The following is a 19679-nucleotide window of genomic DNA, read 5'->3' as shown; positions in this document are numbered from 1 at the left end:
GGTGCAAAGTTCCCTCCAAGCTGCGCTAGGGGGCACTAGTGCACACCATTCTAGCTGGCAGCACAGGGAATTTAGCTGGCAGCCCAGCCTACAAGTGAACTGAGATTAGGCATTGCCCCCTCCATTGGAAACTATGGAGGATGGGGCACCTCTTTCTGGGGCTCAAAGAATTGGACCCCCTGGTCCAACCTTTTGAAACTTGGGTGGGGGGTTGAGCAGAGGCACCAGCAGTTATGCTGCAAATTTGGTGCATCCACCTCAAAAACAGCCCTCCCCCAGAGCCCCAGTTACTCCCAGATTGATTCTCCATTATAGCCGATGGGGCCCATTGACTATAATGTTTCCCAAAGGCTATAATGGAGTGGGGAAAATCAGGGTTTTTTTGCACACCCCTATTATGCTTTTGATTTGTAAGCTGCCTTGAGTCACAGGGGAAAGTGAGATATAAATATTTAAATAAATAAGTAGCTTGGGCACAGATTGATAACATTTAAGCAACTTCCTTACACGACTAGGGAAATGCTGATCGCCACTTTGGGGTAATTAAGCAATGGGGATCCAGGCCAGTTTGGCCGGGGATCCTGGAGGTTTTTTGTCATCTTCTGGACATGGGGAGAGGTATTTATGAATTTCCTGCATTGTGCAGGGGGTTGGACTAGATGACCCTGGAAGTCCCTTCCAACTTTATAATTCTACTATTCCTGTTTGTTAGGTTAGACAGGGTTCTGACAGTGATTGTTCCACCTCTGTTATACTTGACCTGTAAATTTGTCATATTTCACTCAACCCCCCCCCCAAAGTACATTGCAAGAATCCCCCCCCCAAAAGTGCTGGTATGTTTTCTAAGGCTCAGCACAGGCCAAGGCCATGTCTAGCAATATAGTGTACTGGGGTGGGTAGACCTGTTCTCCAGAGGACATGTTTACCAGTATAGTGGAAAAAGGTGGGTAGAGCTGTTCTCTGGAGGCCAGGTCTATCAATATAGTGTACTGGGGCGGGTAGACCTGTTCTCTGGAGGACACGTGTACCAATATAGCAGAAAGGGGTGGGTGAAATTTGACTTGATTCTGCTTTCTCTTATAATGTTTAAGTTATTCTTAAAATATAGTTTAAACATAATTTAAAAGAATTTATTCTGAGACTTTTACAAGGTTATGGAAGTATCTAAAAAAACTAATTTACGCAATTTACGTCAAACATAGACTTGCTTAAACACAATTCAACACTGTAGCTGATTTCACTGTTTTGATATTGTTATGCAAAAAACAATAAAAAACTTTAATAACAAAAAAAACATAGACTTGCTCACTACTAGCATTTTTCGCTCACAAGGTAGAACTATGCTGAGCCTGGCAACAGATGCATGGCAGCCTGGGTGCCATGCTGGGTGTGATGGTGGGGGTGTGGCAGCCTGGAAGATTCTGCTAACCGCAGAGAGCTGGGGGGGGGGACTCTACCGACTCACCCGAAGCTGCTCTGGAAGAGCTGCAGAGAGCGGGGTGTTTTTTTTACTGTGCTCACTTGCCCAGAGAAGCTTCGGGTGAGTCGACAGAGTCTCCCCCCCCCCAGCTCGCTGCGGCCAGCCACAGAGTTGGCAAGCCATGGAGAGTGGAACGGGAGGAGAAAGACTCCACTGGCTCACCTGGAGCAAGTCTGGGTGAACTGCCAAGAGTGGTTTGGGAGGAAAGCCTCGGCAGGGGCGGGGCAAAGACAGGGGAAAAGAGAGTGTGATGGGGTAGGGAGGAAGAAAGAGAAGAGTGACTGGGGTAGGGGGCAGAGGGTGTCACAGACATGGGAAAATAAGAGATGGGGGTGACAGGATGGAGAAAGAATGAGAGGCAGAGAAGAAGGGGGAGATGAAGAAACAAAAGGGAGAATGCCCCCTTCCCGCAAGTTTCTTGCGGGTCCCCACTTGTTGCCTCTATAATGGGAATGCTAAGCTGAAAACGATTTCTACAGATTTCCCCTATGACATTAAGAAGAGCCCTGCTGGATCAGACCAGCAGTCTATCTAGTCCAGCATCCTGTTCTTCTCATGCAGTGGCCAACCAGTTATTCTGGAGGCCCAGCAACAAGGCATAGAGGCTGAGGTCTTCTTTCATCTTGGCCTCCTAGCACTGGTATTCAGAGGCTGATTGCCTCTGAACATGGAGTTTCCCTTTAGTCACCACAGCTTGTACCCAATGATCAACCCCCCTTCCATGATCAGAGCACCAGACAGAGCATGACAACTACGCCTTGCAGTAATACACACCTCAGAGTACAATGCTTTCAACAGAGACAATTCCCAGATGCAACTGCTACTATAAAATGTACGAAGCCCAAACACACACAAATCAAATGGCTTAGCTCTTTTAAAATTGTTGCGCAGACATGACCCAAGAAAGGTGCAATAAGCAGCTGAAACCACATCAGACTGAGTCAAGCTAACCTGCAGGGTTGCCACCTTCCAGGTGGGCCTGGAGATCTCCTGGTATTACAGCTGATCTCCAGGCGGTAGAGATCAGTTGCCCTGGAGAAAATGGCTGCTTTGGAGGGTGGACTCTATGGCATTATACCCTGCTGAGGCCCCTCCCCTCCCCAAAGCCCCGCCCTCCCCAGGCTCCACCCCCAAAATCTCCCCACCCAGAGCTGGCGACCCTACTAACCCATGGTGCTGATATGCACTTAAGTGATAGTCACGTATGTCTCGTTAACCTGCTGTACGGACAACCGTGGGTGAAGTTTGTCAAGCATGTTTCATGATTTTGGCATGTTAAATACAACCCATATGCAGTATATTAAAATAAGTAAAGTAATCCAGCAGGTGCCGAATTCCTTTTACACTCCGAAGTTCACTACACAGAACAACACACACGATACAATCTCATTTCATAAGAAGTATCTGCAGAATGAATAATCTGAGAATATTCCCCACTCCACAATTTACTGTGGCACGATCCTTAATATTTTCCACAGACAATACTGCTATCCATTTGTCCCCACGTAGTTTTCAGTACAGTCAAGTCCAATTCTTTGTTTGCAGGGTAACAGATTATACTGACTCATAACAGAATGTTTTCTTTTGTCTGCATATCTAGTTCTTTACAAAGTCTGGAGTCATTTTATTGTGTACTTCATAGGAAGCCAACTTTAGTTTAAACCCAGTTTGTACATTGGATTGTCCCTCCATGATCAGCCTCAGCACATCAAGCAACAGAGAAGAGCCATGGAGAGGACTCGAGTATCTCAGAAGAAGTTTTAACATGCAGTTCCTTTGAAATATGTTTCCACATATTCATCTGAATTGATGATACGCCCCTTGCTGGAACTGCCCGTTCGTTCTAAACAACAGTAGCAGGTTCAGTTGGGTTCGCCTACGTAGTCAAACTGAGCAATGCAGAATTGGATTCATGAAAATACATTACAGTTTGTCTTGTGGCTTAAGTAAGAGTTTGCTGGAAATTTGCATTGTTAATTGACTGGGCTACCAGATGACTGAAATAAGTGACTGATTGGTAGAAATGGAATTCCCCAGGGTCACTGTCAAGAATTCTGAAACACACATTGTTGACGGCTGAAGTCACACGTCTGGAATCCCTTCGCATGAAGCTCTGTTTCACATCCGTTATATCGTTAAGACCTTTCTAAACGACATTCCAATGTAAATTTTGAGGTTGGGTTGTGTAGTTCTTCCTGTCCTTCCAGCACGAGGCAGTAAGTTTAGTCTAATGCCATTTTTACTCAACTTGTGTTCATAAAACTTTATGTTTTGACTTCTCAAGCCTATCAGTGCTTAGTGCCATTACTGATCCTATCTTACAAATAATAGAAGTAGCCAAATTTTGCTCTACGGTGAAAGCAGGTAAGATACAAACTTCGGCCATTAGACTGTAGTTGAAAATACAGGGACATGAGAGGCATAAACCATTTCAGAATATAAAGACAACACAAGGCCATACAACATATAATGGGGCTTTCCCTTTAATTCCCAGATGAAGACCAAAGCGGAGAAGTCTGCACTACAGACCAGTCTGATAGCCCAATCCTCTGGCTAGCTGGAAATCAGCAAAAAGGAATTCTTCACAAACCTGGTGTCCAGCAAGCAAGCACCATTTAGGAGGAAGGCCTGGTTATAAATACAAAACTCTCCAGTCCAAGGTGGGCTTACTCATGCAAACTGGCCCCTGGCTCAGTAAATGAGTACTCTCTGTAAGGATTCTAACACCCAGACCCCAGAGCTGTGAGTGCAATGCCAGGTACTGGATTGGGACCACAGAGACAGCACTAAATAGACAGTCTCTGTTCTCTTCTCCAATAGGTCACTGATGCAATCAAAGCTGATGAATTCCTGGGCAAGTGAATGGGTACACATTTTCACACACTGCTACACCTGAAGATAACTGGACCAGGCTGAAAGAAATCAATAGGCAATTTGTTGATTGCAACCAGAAGAGAGATAAAGGAGTAATGAGGTCACATCTGAAAATAAATGACTATTCAGAATATGGAATATTACAGGCATGATATATAAAAAAAGAACCACCTATTTCACAACTGGAAAGGTGCAGAAGTTATCTTTATATTTTGCTGTTCATTGCTTTCTATTTATCGAAATAGAAGACTTTAATTCCTTGTGATCCTTGCTAACAGGATCTCATATAGGTCTGCCTCACTTGTATTTTATGTGAACTTCAATAATATTCCAATACCAACAGTTAAAATAAGGTGGCTCTTAATAAGTTGTCTGGGACAAAAAAAAGGGCATAGAATTTGGAATTTCTCTGTTAAAAGTTATACAGAGGCTGTGCTATATATGTGTCCAATAGTTAGGTATAATGTAGAAGAAGAAGAAGAAGAAGAGAAGAGATTGGGTTTTATACCCCGCCCTTCACTACCCAAAGGCATCTCAGAGCGGCTTACAAACTCCTTTCCCTTCCCCTCCCCACAACAGACACCCTGTGAGGTGGGTGGGGCTGAGAGAACTCTGACACAAACTGCGCTTTTTCAAGGACAGCTGTGCCAGAGCTTGTGACTGACCCAAGGTCACATCAGCAGGTGCAAGTGAAGGCGTGGGGAATCAAACCCGGTTCTCCCAGGTTAAAGTCCGCACACTTAACCACTACACCAAACTGGCTCTCGGCTTAGACTGTCAGACTAGGGTCTGGGAGACCCAGGCTTGAATCCCTACTCTGCCATGGAAGTTTGCCGGGTGACCCTTGAGCGAGTCACACACTCTCAGCCTAGCTTACCTCACAGGGCTGTCATGAGGATAAGACAGAGGAGAGGAAAGGAGGAGGATGTGAAGCCACTTTGGGTCCCCATTGGGGAGAAAAGGGGGGCACAAATGAAGTAAAGACATTTAATTTCCAAGTGCAATAGATTCAGTTATGGAAAAGGGTGATTATTCTATATTTTTAACACAGGTTATTGGTTTACGGGCTTATTTTGGTTAACACCAAATCCCTAAACAAACATCTTTCCTTCAGCAGCTATGAACGGGGTTGTCCATATGGCTTTTATAACTTCTATTAGTTATTATTTTCAACTCAACAACAACAACAAAAACTAAACATTGAGAGCTCGACCCGGCCTGGGGACTGTATGCTGTTCTGACAAGACCCGTCTTAGCATCCCTGTGTGAAACATACCTTGTATAATTTTATCAAGAACATGAAACCACAGAGTAAACTAAAAAAACAAACTGTTTTATTGTGACATTTGACATTGAACCCTTGATGATATGAATGATGGAAGGTACTTCAGACAAGTGTAACATTACGATGTGGCGTAACTGTGGATGGCACTGCATCACGCGAGTTCTGAGAATGTTTTAATGGTCCCCCAGTGACCTCAGTGCAGTTCGGTTGTCACAGAAATTTCAGTTGCCAGATTTTGTGTATACAGTTTAAGTAGTTGGTCTTATAAGCACCATTATAAGCCCTCACTTGAAGGGTGTTATTAATCTAGTTTAAAAATGCTTCATTGATAAAAATAGCATGGTTACAGTATACACACACTTAATTTACATGTACTGTATTATAGGTATAACTGAGATAAACTACTGAGCTAAAACTTTGGTTGATTGATGTATTTAGATGGAGTAATTGCAATTTCTTTGGCTTCCTAAGTTGTGTATATATTACAGTGCATTTATAAAATCTAGGTTGGAAATTTTCTAGCACCAAAAACAGATATCATAAAATGGCTTGACCTAGAAAAATGTAGCTGGAGAAGCAAATTTTTAGATTTTTTTTAGAAAAAACATACACACAAACACACACACACACAAATACAACAGTCCATTGATGGAACGTGCACTCTTGTTATCATGGCTGATTCGATATTGTCTTGGCATCAATGGCCAAACTTCCAATAGTCCTGGGTTTTCAAGATTCAGCATATCAAGGCAGCTACACTTACAAGAAGCCTGAGAAAGTGGTTGTTGTGAGCGACAAGTTTTCTTCCTGTACCTTGGTAATGTCAAAAATGGAATAGTGCTCACTTGGTTTCGAATGTATTCACAAGACATTGTACCTGTGATATGGAGAACCTTATTGTTGGGGGGGACAACATTCAAGTCTTGCCTAGCTATCTTTGGTTTCAATTATTTGGTCTCTGGTTGGTGAATTAGTGAAGCAAAATTTCAATTTTCATTTTTAGGTTGTCTCCTAGCTCACCAGTGAGGTAGTCTTTGTCGTGTTTGTCTTCAAGCTGGTTGAGTTCCTTCTTTTTATAAAGCGGAATGCTACTAATCTGTAACAAGTAGGTTCCTGGCACTGGTTTCTTCTTTGTTAAGTGAAGGAAGCTTATCCCTTCTTTCTGGTTTATTCTAAAGAAACCGTCTTCATTCCCATAGTCTATTAAATATCGGTTGTGGTTTGTCAGTGTTGTGAGAGCTGGGATCAGTTTCAAGATGCGATCTTTGTTATTAAGGTCAGAGATGTTGAAAACCAAGGTGGCTGGTTTTCCAATATCCCAGCTGGCGAGGTTCACCACTGCCTCCGTCTCAGGCTGATCCTGGAAAAAAGAACAGAGTGCTTTAGTCCCTCTCCCTTCCTGGTTTTTTTAAAAAATGCATTTGTGGCTCAGCCCCTTTTACCATCAATATGGTTTCGCAGGACATCTATGATATCCAGCCACAGAGTATTTTGAAAAACAGGAAGACTGTTTACAGAGCGCAAAGGTTATTCAGTCAGGGACACGAAATCAATGTTCCCTCTAAGATGTGGAGTCTTGTGAGCAGAAATTCTACTTTGTGTGCTGGTGGCATTCAAGTGGTGAGCGAGCAATTTGGCTACTGCATGAATTAGTTTGCTCTGGAGCCATCCCTTCCTGAGCCGAGACAAAAACGTGTGAGCCAGAGGCTAAAAAACTGTGAGCTGGCTCACACTAACTCAGCTTAGAGGGAACACTGGACACGATACCTCGGCAGACTCAATTTCTATTGGAGTGTGGATGAAAACATCATAGCCCCGTCGGTGCAAAGCAAGCTATGTCTGACTGGCAGCTTAAATATCCCTTGTTACTTTTATTAGTGTCCTACAGACAAGAGATTTTTGCATTGTTAATAGAAAAGGGACACACTGGCCAGGTGACCACAAAATGACAGAGCTCCCCTTTTAAATCCATGGCTTTTAGACACCAACACAGTTCTAAAAGGTCACTCTTCTGCGCGACATACTGGACTTGTTTGGACAAGCTTCTTTTTTGGACTACTGAACTGGCAGGCAAACATCCAACAGGCCTCGATATATGGTTGCATGTGACTGCATTAAAAATATGTGGATCTAAAGTTATTCCTATTTGTTAGTTTTATGCTCCAGTTGGCAGACACTAGATTATTTCCTCACTTCCCACTTGCATGGGTTAAGTTCACTGAAACCAGGCTGCAAAAGCTGACCCTTAAACTGTGAACAGCGTTCCTGAAATCCAAAGAAATACAAATCAGTCACCGCTAGCTGATATTGTGGCAGAAAAGCTCCATTCTCCAATACCACAGATTACTGTGCTTGGCTTTCAGAATCTCTGATAAGTATCAGTGTGAGGCGCCTGTGAAGTTTGTATCTGATTATATAGCTTAAAGAATGTTTGCAGAACTGAAAGGTTCAAAAGAGCTTCTGGAGGAATGAGCAGGAAAAAAAGGCTCTCCTATATACATACACAGTCTGACATGGGCCATATCCCTTTGTTATGCAAAGCTCTTCAGGGATCTGTTACTACCATCCTTTGGCCAAGCAAGGCAATAGAGGAGGAAGCACTGTCTGCATCTCAGCAGATTCCTATCTTATTTACACTTTCTGATTTTGTTGCTTTTGTTGCCTGAACTCGATTGCTCTTTCCAATTATACTGTGGAGACTCCATACTGAGCCGAGCTTCTGCGCCTATCATAGGAAACAGACGCTGCAACCTAGATGGTGTGAACATCTTTGAGCTCCGTGCCAGATTGCTGGGTAAGGAGAACTCTGTCCAAGACCCTCATGGAAACTGAAGCCGTCAAACCTGTGGGAAGTCCCTATAGATTCGGTCCTCGGCATCCAGGTAAAGAACTAGTTTTCTTTGGAGAAGGCACTCCTTTGGGGGGAAAGCACCTGAACACACATACCCATGGCAAAACTTTTCTTTAGACCACTGCACACGTACCCATGGCAAAACTTTTCTTTAGACCAAACAATCACGAGTATGTGTTGTGTCCATGCCACTCTAGTGGTTAGAGAGACTATGACCAGGGATGGTGGTGGGAAGTGCCATCAAGTTGCAGCTGACTTATGGTGACCCCATAGGGTTTTAAAGGCAAGAGATAAGCCAAGGAGGTTTGCCATTGCCTGCCTCTGCATGGCGACCCTGGACATCCTTGGTGATCTCCCATCCAAGTATTAATGAGGGCTAAATCGGCGTAGCTTTCAAGACCTAACCAGGGATACCCAGGTTCAAGTCTACACTCTGCTAAAGGCTCACTGGATGACACTGGTTCAATCACATACTCTCCATCAAACCTATCTCAAAGGGTCACTGTGAGGATAACACTGGAGAAGGTAGAATCGTGTGCGAGCTCCTCAGAGAATGAATACATGAATGAGATTAAATTGATGAATTATATCAGACACATAGAATCTTTCTGCAAAGCATTACCGCACAGAGGAATGGAAACACACACCCCTTTTTGCTATCAAGTTGCAGCCGACGTACAGCAACCCTGTAGGGTTTTCAAGGCAAGAGCCTCTGTGTAGTGATCCTGGTATCTCTTGGTGTTCTCTCATCCAAATACTGACCCGGGCCGACTCTGCTTAGCTTCCCAGATCTGGTGACCAAGATCAAGCTGGTCTGGGCTACACAGGTCAGGGCAGAATGAGCCCTATTCAGGAAAAAGCAGCATGGCTTTTGTAGAGGGAAGTCCTGTCTCTCTAACATTTGGAGGACTCCAAGCGTCTTAAGACTGATGCAGTAGGCTTCATTTACTTGGGGTTTCCCAAAAAGCTAGACGGGCCTGTGGTCTCACTATGCTCCACAGCCTTCAGGCAGAATAAATAGTCTCTCTCTCTTCCCACCCCTTCTCTCAGCAGCAGCTGAGAGTCTGCCATCTTGGATCCAAATCCCCCTCAGTGGCAGCCAATAACGGGGCGTTAGGGCATGGAGTTCACAATGTGACAGGGGTCGCTTACTGTGTTCCAATTGCTGCATATTGTGGCAGAGAGAAGAGCAGATCTGACACTAGATTGCTGTTTTTGGCAGCGGCTCTGAGGTCATTACCTAGCATATTCTCACCCTTACTCTCTAAAGCTACAAAAAGTACATTGTGCCTTTCTACTGCTGCAGGTTAACCTGACAAGTTTTCCCCGGTATTCAACTCACAAGGCCAGCTTCTCATAGTCCCAGAGCATGGTCTGGAAGCACATGATATGTCTATTTATTAAAACATTTTTATCCTGCCTCCCCAAAGAGCACCTGCCAACAAAAACACACAGTCCACAACACATTTGAAGTCAAAATATCCCATTAAAAAAAGATCCCCTCATCACCTAAGGAACAGTTACCAGAACACAACTTGCCTCTTCTGACAGGGCCAGACAGCCCTGCATTATGTTGCCTCCTGAAGACTGTACAGGTGGAAGCCCTCCTAACATCTTACCAACAGCTGTTGCAGAGGGACAGTGCAACCAGCGGGACTGAGGCAAATCAAATGACCTTAGGGATAGGGACAGATGGAAGAAATCGCCCAGAGGACAGAGGCTGACACACAAGTTCATATCAAGAGAAGTGGCATGTGGGTCTGGGTCATGAATGGCTTTAGAAGATAAGAGCCAGCACCATAAACTGAACCTAGAAGCAAACAGTTGATCAGTGGAGATGAGAACTAGGTCTCCACGATCAAATGTAAGTGCTCCAGTCAGTAGCTGTATTCTGTGCCAAATGGGGTTTCTGAATTGTCTCCAATAAAGGAAACCATTGTGAGCTACGCAGATCTAGATCCATTCAATGCCTCAATGGGAGACCCATGAGAAGGGAGGCAAAATAACATAATGGGTGCTTTCACACAAAACGGACTTTCAATCCACTTTCAATGCAGTTTGCAACTGGATTTTACTGTGTGAAATGGCAAAATTCACTTGCAAATGGTCACTGAAGTGGATTGGAACTGCATTATTTAGCATGCGTGAAAGCGCCCAATATTTGCTAGCTGCTTTCTACGGCAAATATTTCATTGACTGTGTCATGGCATATTTAGCAAGTAAGCGTAAGATCTAGTTTTAATGAATTTCCAAACATACTAGGATCTTACATACATTCAAAAGAAATATTAACTGCACAAATGTGATGTGATCGGATAACCTGAAATTTATCCACCTTAAAAAAATTAACATAGGAATAGGTCTTAGGAAGGTCCAGAGCTACATAAATCACACCGCGTCACAGGAAGATCAAACAGTTACCTCTACATCAAGTGCATCTGTTTCGTTAGCACTTCTCCGCTTCCTTCCCCTTTTAGGGTAGCCATTGATTTTACAATCGTAGCACGCTTCTGGAGAGAGTGAATTGTCATCTACTTCGCCACTGACCGACAAGTCCTGGCCATGACCTTTACCTAGCCCCATTCCAGCAACACAGTGTCTAGGAAATGATGGACAAAAAAAAGAAGGTCAACCAAAGCATTCCGTCCAATCTGTAATCACGCACATTGGGCCATCTTGCACAGCTGAAATTTGTACTGGAATAAAGCATGAAGAACATGTTGGCTGGACCATGCGTCCAATCTGTAACCACGCACATTGGGCCATCTTGCACAGTTGAAATTTGTACTGGAATACAGCATGAAGAACATGTTGGCTGGACCATGCTGATATTTCACATAAGTTATAGTTGGTTTGTTCGTCAACAAATGGAAACTATGCTCAAGGACATTTTTATTAAGCAGAGACAGAAAAAGCGTCAAACATTTGTATGGTAACAATTTACATGCTGGAACCCTAAACTTATGTTTCCAAACCAGAGCTTCTGTTAATGGGGCATTTAATGTCAGAAACTCATCTGGCCATGTAAAAACTGACAAATCCCCAAAGCAGCACAAGATATAACATAAAGATACAGTTTTTAACCTTTCACCCAAAGAAACAATTGCATATCTGGAATGGAGCCCTAACAGCTGTTTCTAGATGCTTTACAGCAGAATATGTGTATATTTGTTTCTCAGTCTTTTCCTATCTTCCATGTGGAGATATCACATTTTTTGCAATACTTTGTACCTGGAGTAAATTATATGCTTCCCAATTTGACTGAAAGGGAAGGCATTAAAATTCATTTGCTACCAAATAAGAGCTTAGAATGCCATCAGAAGTTGTTCTGCATCAGTCTACATTGCAACAAACCAAAAATGTTTTGCAAAGGTGGCCGGATGATGTGCCAATGGAATCTGTGTGTGTGATTGTGCGTCTCTGGAGACTAATATGAGGCCTGTTTACAATATGATGAAATTGCCATTTTCAAGAAGCTCAACCAAACCTTTTGCTTCCATTAGAGCCCAGGAATCTGTGTGTGTTTGTGCGTCTCTGGAGACTAATATGAGGGCTGTTTACAATATGATGAAATTGCCATTTCCAAGAAGCTCCACCAAACCTTTTGCTTCCATTAGAGCCCATTCGTTTTAGAAAGAGAACCCTCTTACCCTTGACCTATTCTGAAGTAGCCAGGCGGGCAGCCACAGACATAACCACCTTCTGTGTTTGAGCAACCGTAACTGCATGGTGCTTGCGAGGAGCCACATTCATTGACGTCTTGGCAGGCCCCACTGAACTGCTCGAACTGATATCCGGTAGGGCACATGCATTTGTAGCTTCCCAAAGTGTTGTGGCAAGAGGCTCCGCCACAGATATGGGCACTGAGGCACTCGTTTTCATCTGGAAGAGAAGCAAAGTGGGAAACGCTTAACTTGGGAAGCCCACTCCCTGCCCACAGCATGTACCTGAAACAAAGCTCCTGAAGCAGAACCAGGATCTCCTGGTGGTAAAGTCAGGCAGTTTTATATTCAAAAATCATTACAGGCCACTGCAAGGCCCATAGGAGGGTTTGCGCACCTCATATAGTCCACTCCTGTATTAAAGTTCCTGAATCGACTTGTGTAATAGTCTTGTGCATTGCTCAATTCAAGGGGTATGCACAAACACCATTCCGCCACAACAGATCTACACTTCCACGGGTCCTTAGCAAAATAACCGACGGCAGCAGTTAACTGACGGATATTTTCAGTGCTATTTGCCAAGCATGACTTGGGTTGGTTTTTTTTGTTTTTTCTTCTTAACTTCTTTGGAGGATGGACTTGATTTTTTGTTTTTTCTTCTTCTTAACTTCTTTGGAGGATGGACTCGATGGCCTTATGCAACCCTGCTGAGGCCCCTCCCCAGGAACACCACCCCCAAAGTCCCCAGGCGTTTCCCATCCCAGAGCGGGCAACCCTAGACAGATTCACAGGACAGTTGGGGGGGGGGAATCCATCAATAGCTACCAGCCTTGGTGACTCAAAGGAACTTCCGAGTCCAGAGGCAACTGAACTCTGAAACCCAGTGCTGGGAGGCAGCCCAGGGCAATTGTGCCCTGTTTACTGGCCCTCCAGGGAAAACAGGAAGCCCGTCAGGTCTGAGCCAGTAAGGCTCTTCTTACATAACATCCCTCCAAGAAAGGCACACCTATCCCCTCCCGAACGGGTGTTGCTGCCAGGCAAGTCCAACGCTGCAGGTGCTTGGCATGGATCCCGCTGTCAGTGGCATGAGCCCAGGAGGGGATGCTAGTCTCCTTCGGTGCTGCTGGTGGCTAGGAGGGAGCTGAGCCACTGTGGTGTGGTCCTCACTGTATTATATTAGCGTTCCTCATTATGCTGCCCCACCAAGCAGTCACTTTTGTGGCTTGGCTGGAGAAGAGTCCCTGATTATTCCCCACCTGCGTACATGCCCTGACCCCAGTCCAAACTGGAGCCCCTGATGCTGCTATTTACCAAGGGGGAAATGTGCTAGAGATCCATTCATGCACCTCTCAGTGTCTCGTCTGATTTTGTTCTGAGTGCAGAGAGAAAAGACAGAAACAGCAAAGAAAGAAAGCCCCACAAAAAAGGAGGTAATGGTAAATTACTTATATAAGAAAGGATTGATATATACCCATCTGTGGTTTAAGAAAACACCCCCACACATAGCATTTGGCTGTATAAATGAGCCATCATTGATTTTGACAAGTGTTGTCCCAGAAAACACTATTCCCAAGAACAGAAGAATTCAGAACTTTCTGAAACAGCTTTGAAAGATTCCCATCTTCTTTAGGACTCCCCCCCTCTCAAAAACAACAAAACCAGAAAAGCTTGAAAAGGGTGAATTACGTTTTTTAATTTAAATCATATGGTCTCCCTCCTAATTTAATCCCAACTTTCCAGAATGAAAGCAACTTTTGAGCAATTGTCAAAATTCCCTTGTCAGAGCTGAAACATCTACATTCCCAACTGAGGACTGTGTAAAAATGTCAGCGAGTTTTCTTAAGCATAATTAAAACCAGAGACCTCCCTTAGAGCGGCACAATGATAACAAGGAAAGGCATTTTAATATGCTTTTGAAAGCAAACCATGCCAAACACATGGTCACCGACTCTCGCAAGTCTGACTCATTCTACGCATCTCCAGCAAAAAAACCTGCCATCTTGAATGGACCAATTAAATTATACACTGGCAAAATCCCTAAATGTTCTAATAAAATCTGATATTAGGACATTCATGTTGCGTGGCTGGAAGACAATGAAAATAAAAAAAGTGGTTTCCCATGGTTTTGGAGATACACGCAGATAAACCCTTTCTGTTCTACCCTTGAAGTAATTAGTGACTTTCTCCATGAGCAGTTTTACTAGCTGGGCTGCAGAGACACAGATCACCACCAAAGGCTGGTTAAGAAGCATAAGCTACCTTTGGTCTGAATTTGCAGACTTTGTTTGTTCATTATGACAATGGGGGGAAAGGGTCCTTCGGTACATATGATACGAAATAGTGATGGATATTCTCTCTTACAGATATTTAACATAGATAAATCAAGATGGGTAGCCGTGTTAGTCTGTCTGTAGCATTAGGAAAGAGCAGGAGTCCGGTAGCACTTTAAAGACTAACAAAATATGTGGTAGGGTAGGAGCTTTCGTGAGTCAGTGCTCACTTCGTCAGATATCTGAAGACATGAGCAGTGACTCATGAAAGCTCATACCCTGCCACATGTTTTGTTAGTCTTTAAAGCGCTACCGGACTCCTGCTCTTTTCTACAGATATTTAATGTGTTTTAAAGTGGCCCAGAACAAGGCTGGCCCAAGTGTCTTTGGTGCCGAAGGCGTACTGTGACTTGGGTGTCCATCCCACCACAACTATTCAATAGACAGGAAAGTCCCATTGAATTAATAAGACAGGACATCCCCCCCCCCAAGGTCAAGTTAATTCATGCTAACAGTATTCCCCATTACTATGTACGGGCGTGAAAGTTGGATAACGAAGAAAGGTGACAGGAAGAAGGTACATTCCTTTGAAATGTGGTGTTGGAGAAGAGTTTTACAGGTTCCGTGGACTGCCAAAAAGTCAAATAAGTGGGTTCTAGATCAAATCAAGCCTGAACTCTACCTGGAAGCAAAAATGACTAACCTGAGGCTATGGTACTTTAGTCCCAGTATGAGAAAACAAGAGTCCTGGAAAGGACAATACTGCTAGGAAAAGTTGAAGACAGCAGGAAAAGAGGAAGAGCCAAAATGAGATGGAGTGACTCCATCAAGGCAGCCACTGCCCTCAGTTTGCAAGACCTGAGAATGGCTCTTAATGATAGGACGTTTTGGAGGACATTAGTTCATAGGGTCGTCATAAGTTGGAAGCAACTTGACAGCACATAACACACACACACACACATTGTTATCAACACAAACTAGATAGGCCAATAGTCTGACACAGGATAAGCCAGTGCTTCATCCAGTAAAGGTTTTTTGGTGGCCTCCTCACTCTGGGGACCTAGGCAATTGCCTAGGTTTCCCTAGTAGTCCGGCCAGCCCCAGCATAGAGGGAAGTGTGTCCGAACCTTCTAAAATCAAGGCTCAAGTAGCTCTCAAGCAAATAAAGTTATTTCTGACTTAACGGTGACCCACTTTGTTCACACAAAAAGGAAAAACACTTGCCGACACACTGGTTCCATTGGTAATGCTGGAGATATCCTTGTGGGCAGCTACACCTGTATCCCCCAATTATATTCTGGCAGCCATGCTGGCACCGATGATTTCCATCACACTCATCAACATCTAAAAAAGGAAAAATGCAGGTGGAATTTTACACAGAGCTGTTTGAGAAAATCTATAATGTACTATATCCACAGATATGCAGCATGCCACGAGAGTTGCAGACATCCTTGCTTACATCCATTGGACTCTCACTAACTACTCATCATCTTTGACATACATTCTGTAACTTTAACACACGTGCACACAAAATCCAGAATTTCCTATGTGGGGATGCAGCTCTGCACTGTACAAAGTGCTTTATGCAACACATTTTATCTTCCGCGGAAAAAGCACGAAATTTTCCTGTACAAATTGCTTTATGCAACACATTTTATCTTCCGCATGGTATGGTATAATCAGTCCTCTGGAGTTTATTTTATTTATTTATTTATAGGATTTTTATCCCACCCTCCCCCAAATGCAGGCTCAAAGCAGGTTACAAGGTACCAATAAAAACATATCAAACAGTTCCATATAAATTTCAGTTAAAACCTAAAAACCAACTAAACTACAAGATGGCGAGATGGTAATGTAGGAGATATACTGTGTATGACTCAGGAGAGGGCCATCAAAATGATACTTGGGCCCTGCCCCCAATCTGTGATACACTGATATAACTGACAGCCGAGGCTGGTTGAGAGGGGGGCTGGTTAGAGCAGGGGAGGACAGATATAGTGAGGCATCCGCCACTTCATCCAAAGGCCTGACAGAACAGTTCTGTTTTACAGGCCCTGCAGAATTGTAGGAAGTCCCGCAGGGCCCTGATCTCAATTGGGAGCTTGTTCCGCTGGGCCGGAGCCAGAGCCAATAAAGCTCTGGCTCTGGTCGAGGCTTAAGCAGATGTCTGTAGGGCATCCAGAAGGAAAAGCCTGCATTGAAAAATTAACATGATTCAATGTTAAGCTTTCAATGAAGGCTTTTCCTTCTGGAGACTTGATGGACTTACTATGTGTTTAAACTCACTTCTCATGTGAGGATATAAAGGCAGAAGATGACACTTTTGTGTTACTGCCATACCTGAAAAGATATTCAATTTCTTTTTCCTTTTTAAAATGGGAACCTCATGTGAGAAGACTAGTGAACCACAAAGCAGCAGAATTAGTTGCAAAGGTTTATGGCTGTTTGGTAGCCTGCAGGCACCCAATACGTATCAATACAAGAAGTTTGCATCCCTTTCTGGACTTGAGCATGCTGCCCAGATGAACGCAGAAAGTTGCCTTCCTCTGCACACAGCAGCTTCTCGCATTCACAAGGGTTATGGAATGAAATAGTTGGCTGTGCCTCTCCCAGCACCGCTGACTGGATTTTTTTTTTTTACTCGAGCTGTCAGGGATTGAACTTTGTGCATGAAAAAACATGTGCTTCACCATGAACTAATAGCCCCAATCAACTAATTATCGTCTTTTAAACTACAACATGAAAAAGGCCTTAAAGAGCAATTCTAACAACAGACAGGAAATGGAAGGTTCCACATATTGCTGGACAAAAGTCTACCAGAAAGGCATTCTGGAATTTTAAACAGAGAAAGAATGCCAACTATTACAGAGGGGAAATCACCTGGTTACTGTTTCTTCTGCAAATGGCAGAGAGGTCAGACCTATTGCTTATTTATATAAAATGTATTCATTACATAAATCGGTTTTTTTAAAATCACAGGCCACATGACTTTTGGACGTGTACCTTCACAACTGGAACCAGATTGGTCAAGTGAAAAGCCTCGCTGACATTCACAAGTGAAGCTTCCAGGTGTGTTTTGGCAAATACCCTTGGATCCACAAATGTTGATGTCAGAAGCGCATTCGTTGTTATCTAAAAAAGAACACAATCAAACAGGTCAGCTGGTTTGCTCAGTGTTCGTTCATCTTGAAGGAACTCCAGAACAAGAAGTTCTGTTAAAATACTGATCTCCTGAAATATGTCCATGCTACTTATTTCTTATTTTGAAAGCATGGAAAATGATATTCCTGTATAATTATATCATAGGGTTGGATCCAGCCAGCTTTCCCATTCAAAAACACCCAGTTCCTCCCCGTTCCACATGGCTTTTGTCCATCCTGTGATCCCTGGCATAGTCTTTGTTGTGATCCAATGGGACCTCATCCTCCCTTGTTCAGTGGAAAAGCTGGCTGGACTCAGCCCATGGTTTTCTCATGGGAACCAGCTCATCTGTTAAAAGCTTCAATGAGGCCCTGCTCTGTGTACCACCACCCCTACCTTCACATGTGACATGTGTGACTAACAGAAACAGGTCCTCATTGGGCTGTTATTTATACAGGTAATGTTATTTTGTGGTTAAGACGCTGAACTGCAGACCGGAAGGTCGGTAGTTCAGCAGTTCGAGACCCGAGTGCCGCATGACAGAGTGAGCTCCCGTCTCTGGTCCCAGCTCCTGCCAATCTAGCAGTTCGAAAGCAAGAACCTGCAAGCAGATAAATAGGTACTGGTTTGGCGGGAAGGTAACAGCGTTCCGTGCACCTTAGCATCTAGTCATGCCGGTCACATGACCATGGAAATGTCTTTGGACAGCGGCTTGGAAATGGAGATGAGCACCGCATCCCTAGAGCTGGATTTGACTGGCTTTCAAGCAAGGGAAACCTTTACCTTTACTAATGTTAAATTGCTGAGCAGTCAGGTTCCAGATCATACATCCATTGCGGCTTACTCATTTTGAGGGTTATGATTCATAAGGGAGACAGACTTCCATTTCTGTCCATACTTACTACAGTTGCAAGTATAAGATTGTACTAGAATCTACAGGTCTATTGAGTTTTCCTGTGCAGCAAATAATATATGCTATGAGGATCTAGTTGCAACATATCACATAAAGACAAAGCATGTCAACCACAATGTACGAACTGTAATGTATGAAATAACCTCAAGACAGAAAAATTTGCATTGTGAGTACTCACCAATACATGCTGAATGATGCTGAGTAAATCCAGGAGGACATTTGCAACTGAAGCCCCCGATGGTGTTGACGCAAAGGAACTGGCAGTTGTGTTGTTTCGTCGCACATTCGTCAAGATCTGAAAGGAAAGCAGGTGTCATTTTCTGCTTCTCAAAGGTATGCCAGCTGGCCCCTACACTGAGGAAGTTGCCTGTCAGGTCACAGCAGGGTGTGGCCTTGACAGAGCTGGCGTGGGAGTCCGCAGGCGTGAAGGAACCCAGCTGGTTCCCAGAGGTGGTGCTCGACAGCAAAAGCCAACCCACCAGGGTTCCTACCAGAAACGACCCTGGTGCTAGAAACCAGGGGAGCTCTGGCAAGGGGGCACTCTAGGATGCTTCACAGAGCATTTATGGAAAGAATGCCAACATTAACACATTAGGGAAGCATCAAGGTGGGTAGCCGTGTTGGTCTGAAGCAATAGAGCAAAGTTAGAGTCCGGTGGCACCTTTAAGACCAACAAAGTTTTATTCAAGGTGTGAGCTTTCGTGGGCATGCCCACTTCCTCAGACAATGAAATGGAATTACAGATCATAGTTGTATATATAGGAGTGGTTGTATATATAGGAGTGGTTTACCACTATGATCTGTAATTCCATTTCATTGTCTGAGGAAGTGGGCATGCCCACGAAAGCTCACACCTTGAATAAAACTTTGTTGGTCTTAAAGGTGCCATTGGCCTCTAACTTTGTTACATTAGGGAAGCAATCCTGTATTTCCATTGTGGGCTTTTCCACACTGGGTTTTGACTCCAGCTTGGCTTCTTCACTGCATCGTTTCCCCCCCCCCCGCTCTCTTACACACAGTATCATTCGTTGACTGTTGCTCTCCCAGTTTGTATTTGAGTTTTTCCTGTGTCCTTTTGGTGGTCTGAAGAACACACCAGAAAATTTGGGGGAAACCCTGGAGAGAAATGATACTATGTGTAAGGGAGGGACTGATGCAGTGAAGAAGACAAGCTGGAGCAAAAACCTGGTGCAGAAAAGCCTG

The 19679-nt window shown here is 43.9% G+C and overlaps 1 protein-coding gene across 1 annotated transcript in view; it reads right to left on the bottom strand.

Annotated features, from left to right (window-relative positions):
• Positions 1-6458: 6458 nt before the first annotated feature.
• The window catches only part of FBN1 (fibrillin 1), a 250030-nt gene continuing 236809 nt past the window's right edge, over positions 6459-19679 (bottom strand). The window contains exons 62-67 of the mRNA XM_015411782.1: positions 18655-18771; positions 17426-17554; positions 15647-15766; positions 12141-12372; positions 10912-11089; positions 6459-6999 (exon numbers count right to left, since the gene is read on the bottom strand). Of these exons, the coding sequence (XP_015267268.1) occupies positions 6610-6999; positions 10912-11089; positions 12141-12372; positions 15647-15766; positions 17426-17554; positions 18655-18771 (1166 nt within the window). The 3' untranslated portion in view covers positions 6459-6609. The remainder of the gene's footprint in view (positions 7000-10911; positions 11090-12140; positions 12373-15646; positions 15767-17425; positions 17555-18654; positions 18772-19679) is intronic.

This window comes from Gekko japonicus, unplaced genomic scaffold, assembly GCF_001447785.1.
Source record: "Gekko japonicus isolate JY-2015 unplaced genomic scaffold, Gekko_japonicus_V1.1 scaffold266, whole genome shotgun sequence".
Taxonomy (NCBI): Eukaryota; Metazoa; Chordata; class Lepidosauria; order Squamata; family Gekkonidae; genus Gekko; species Gekko japonicus.
The sequence above is the reverse complement of the archived record's forward strand: the minus strand, read 5'-3'. Positions and strand labels throughout refer to the sequence as shown.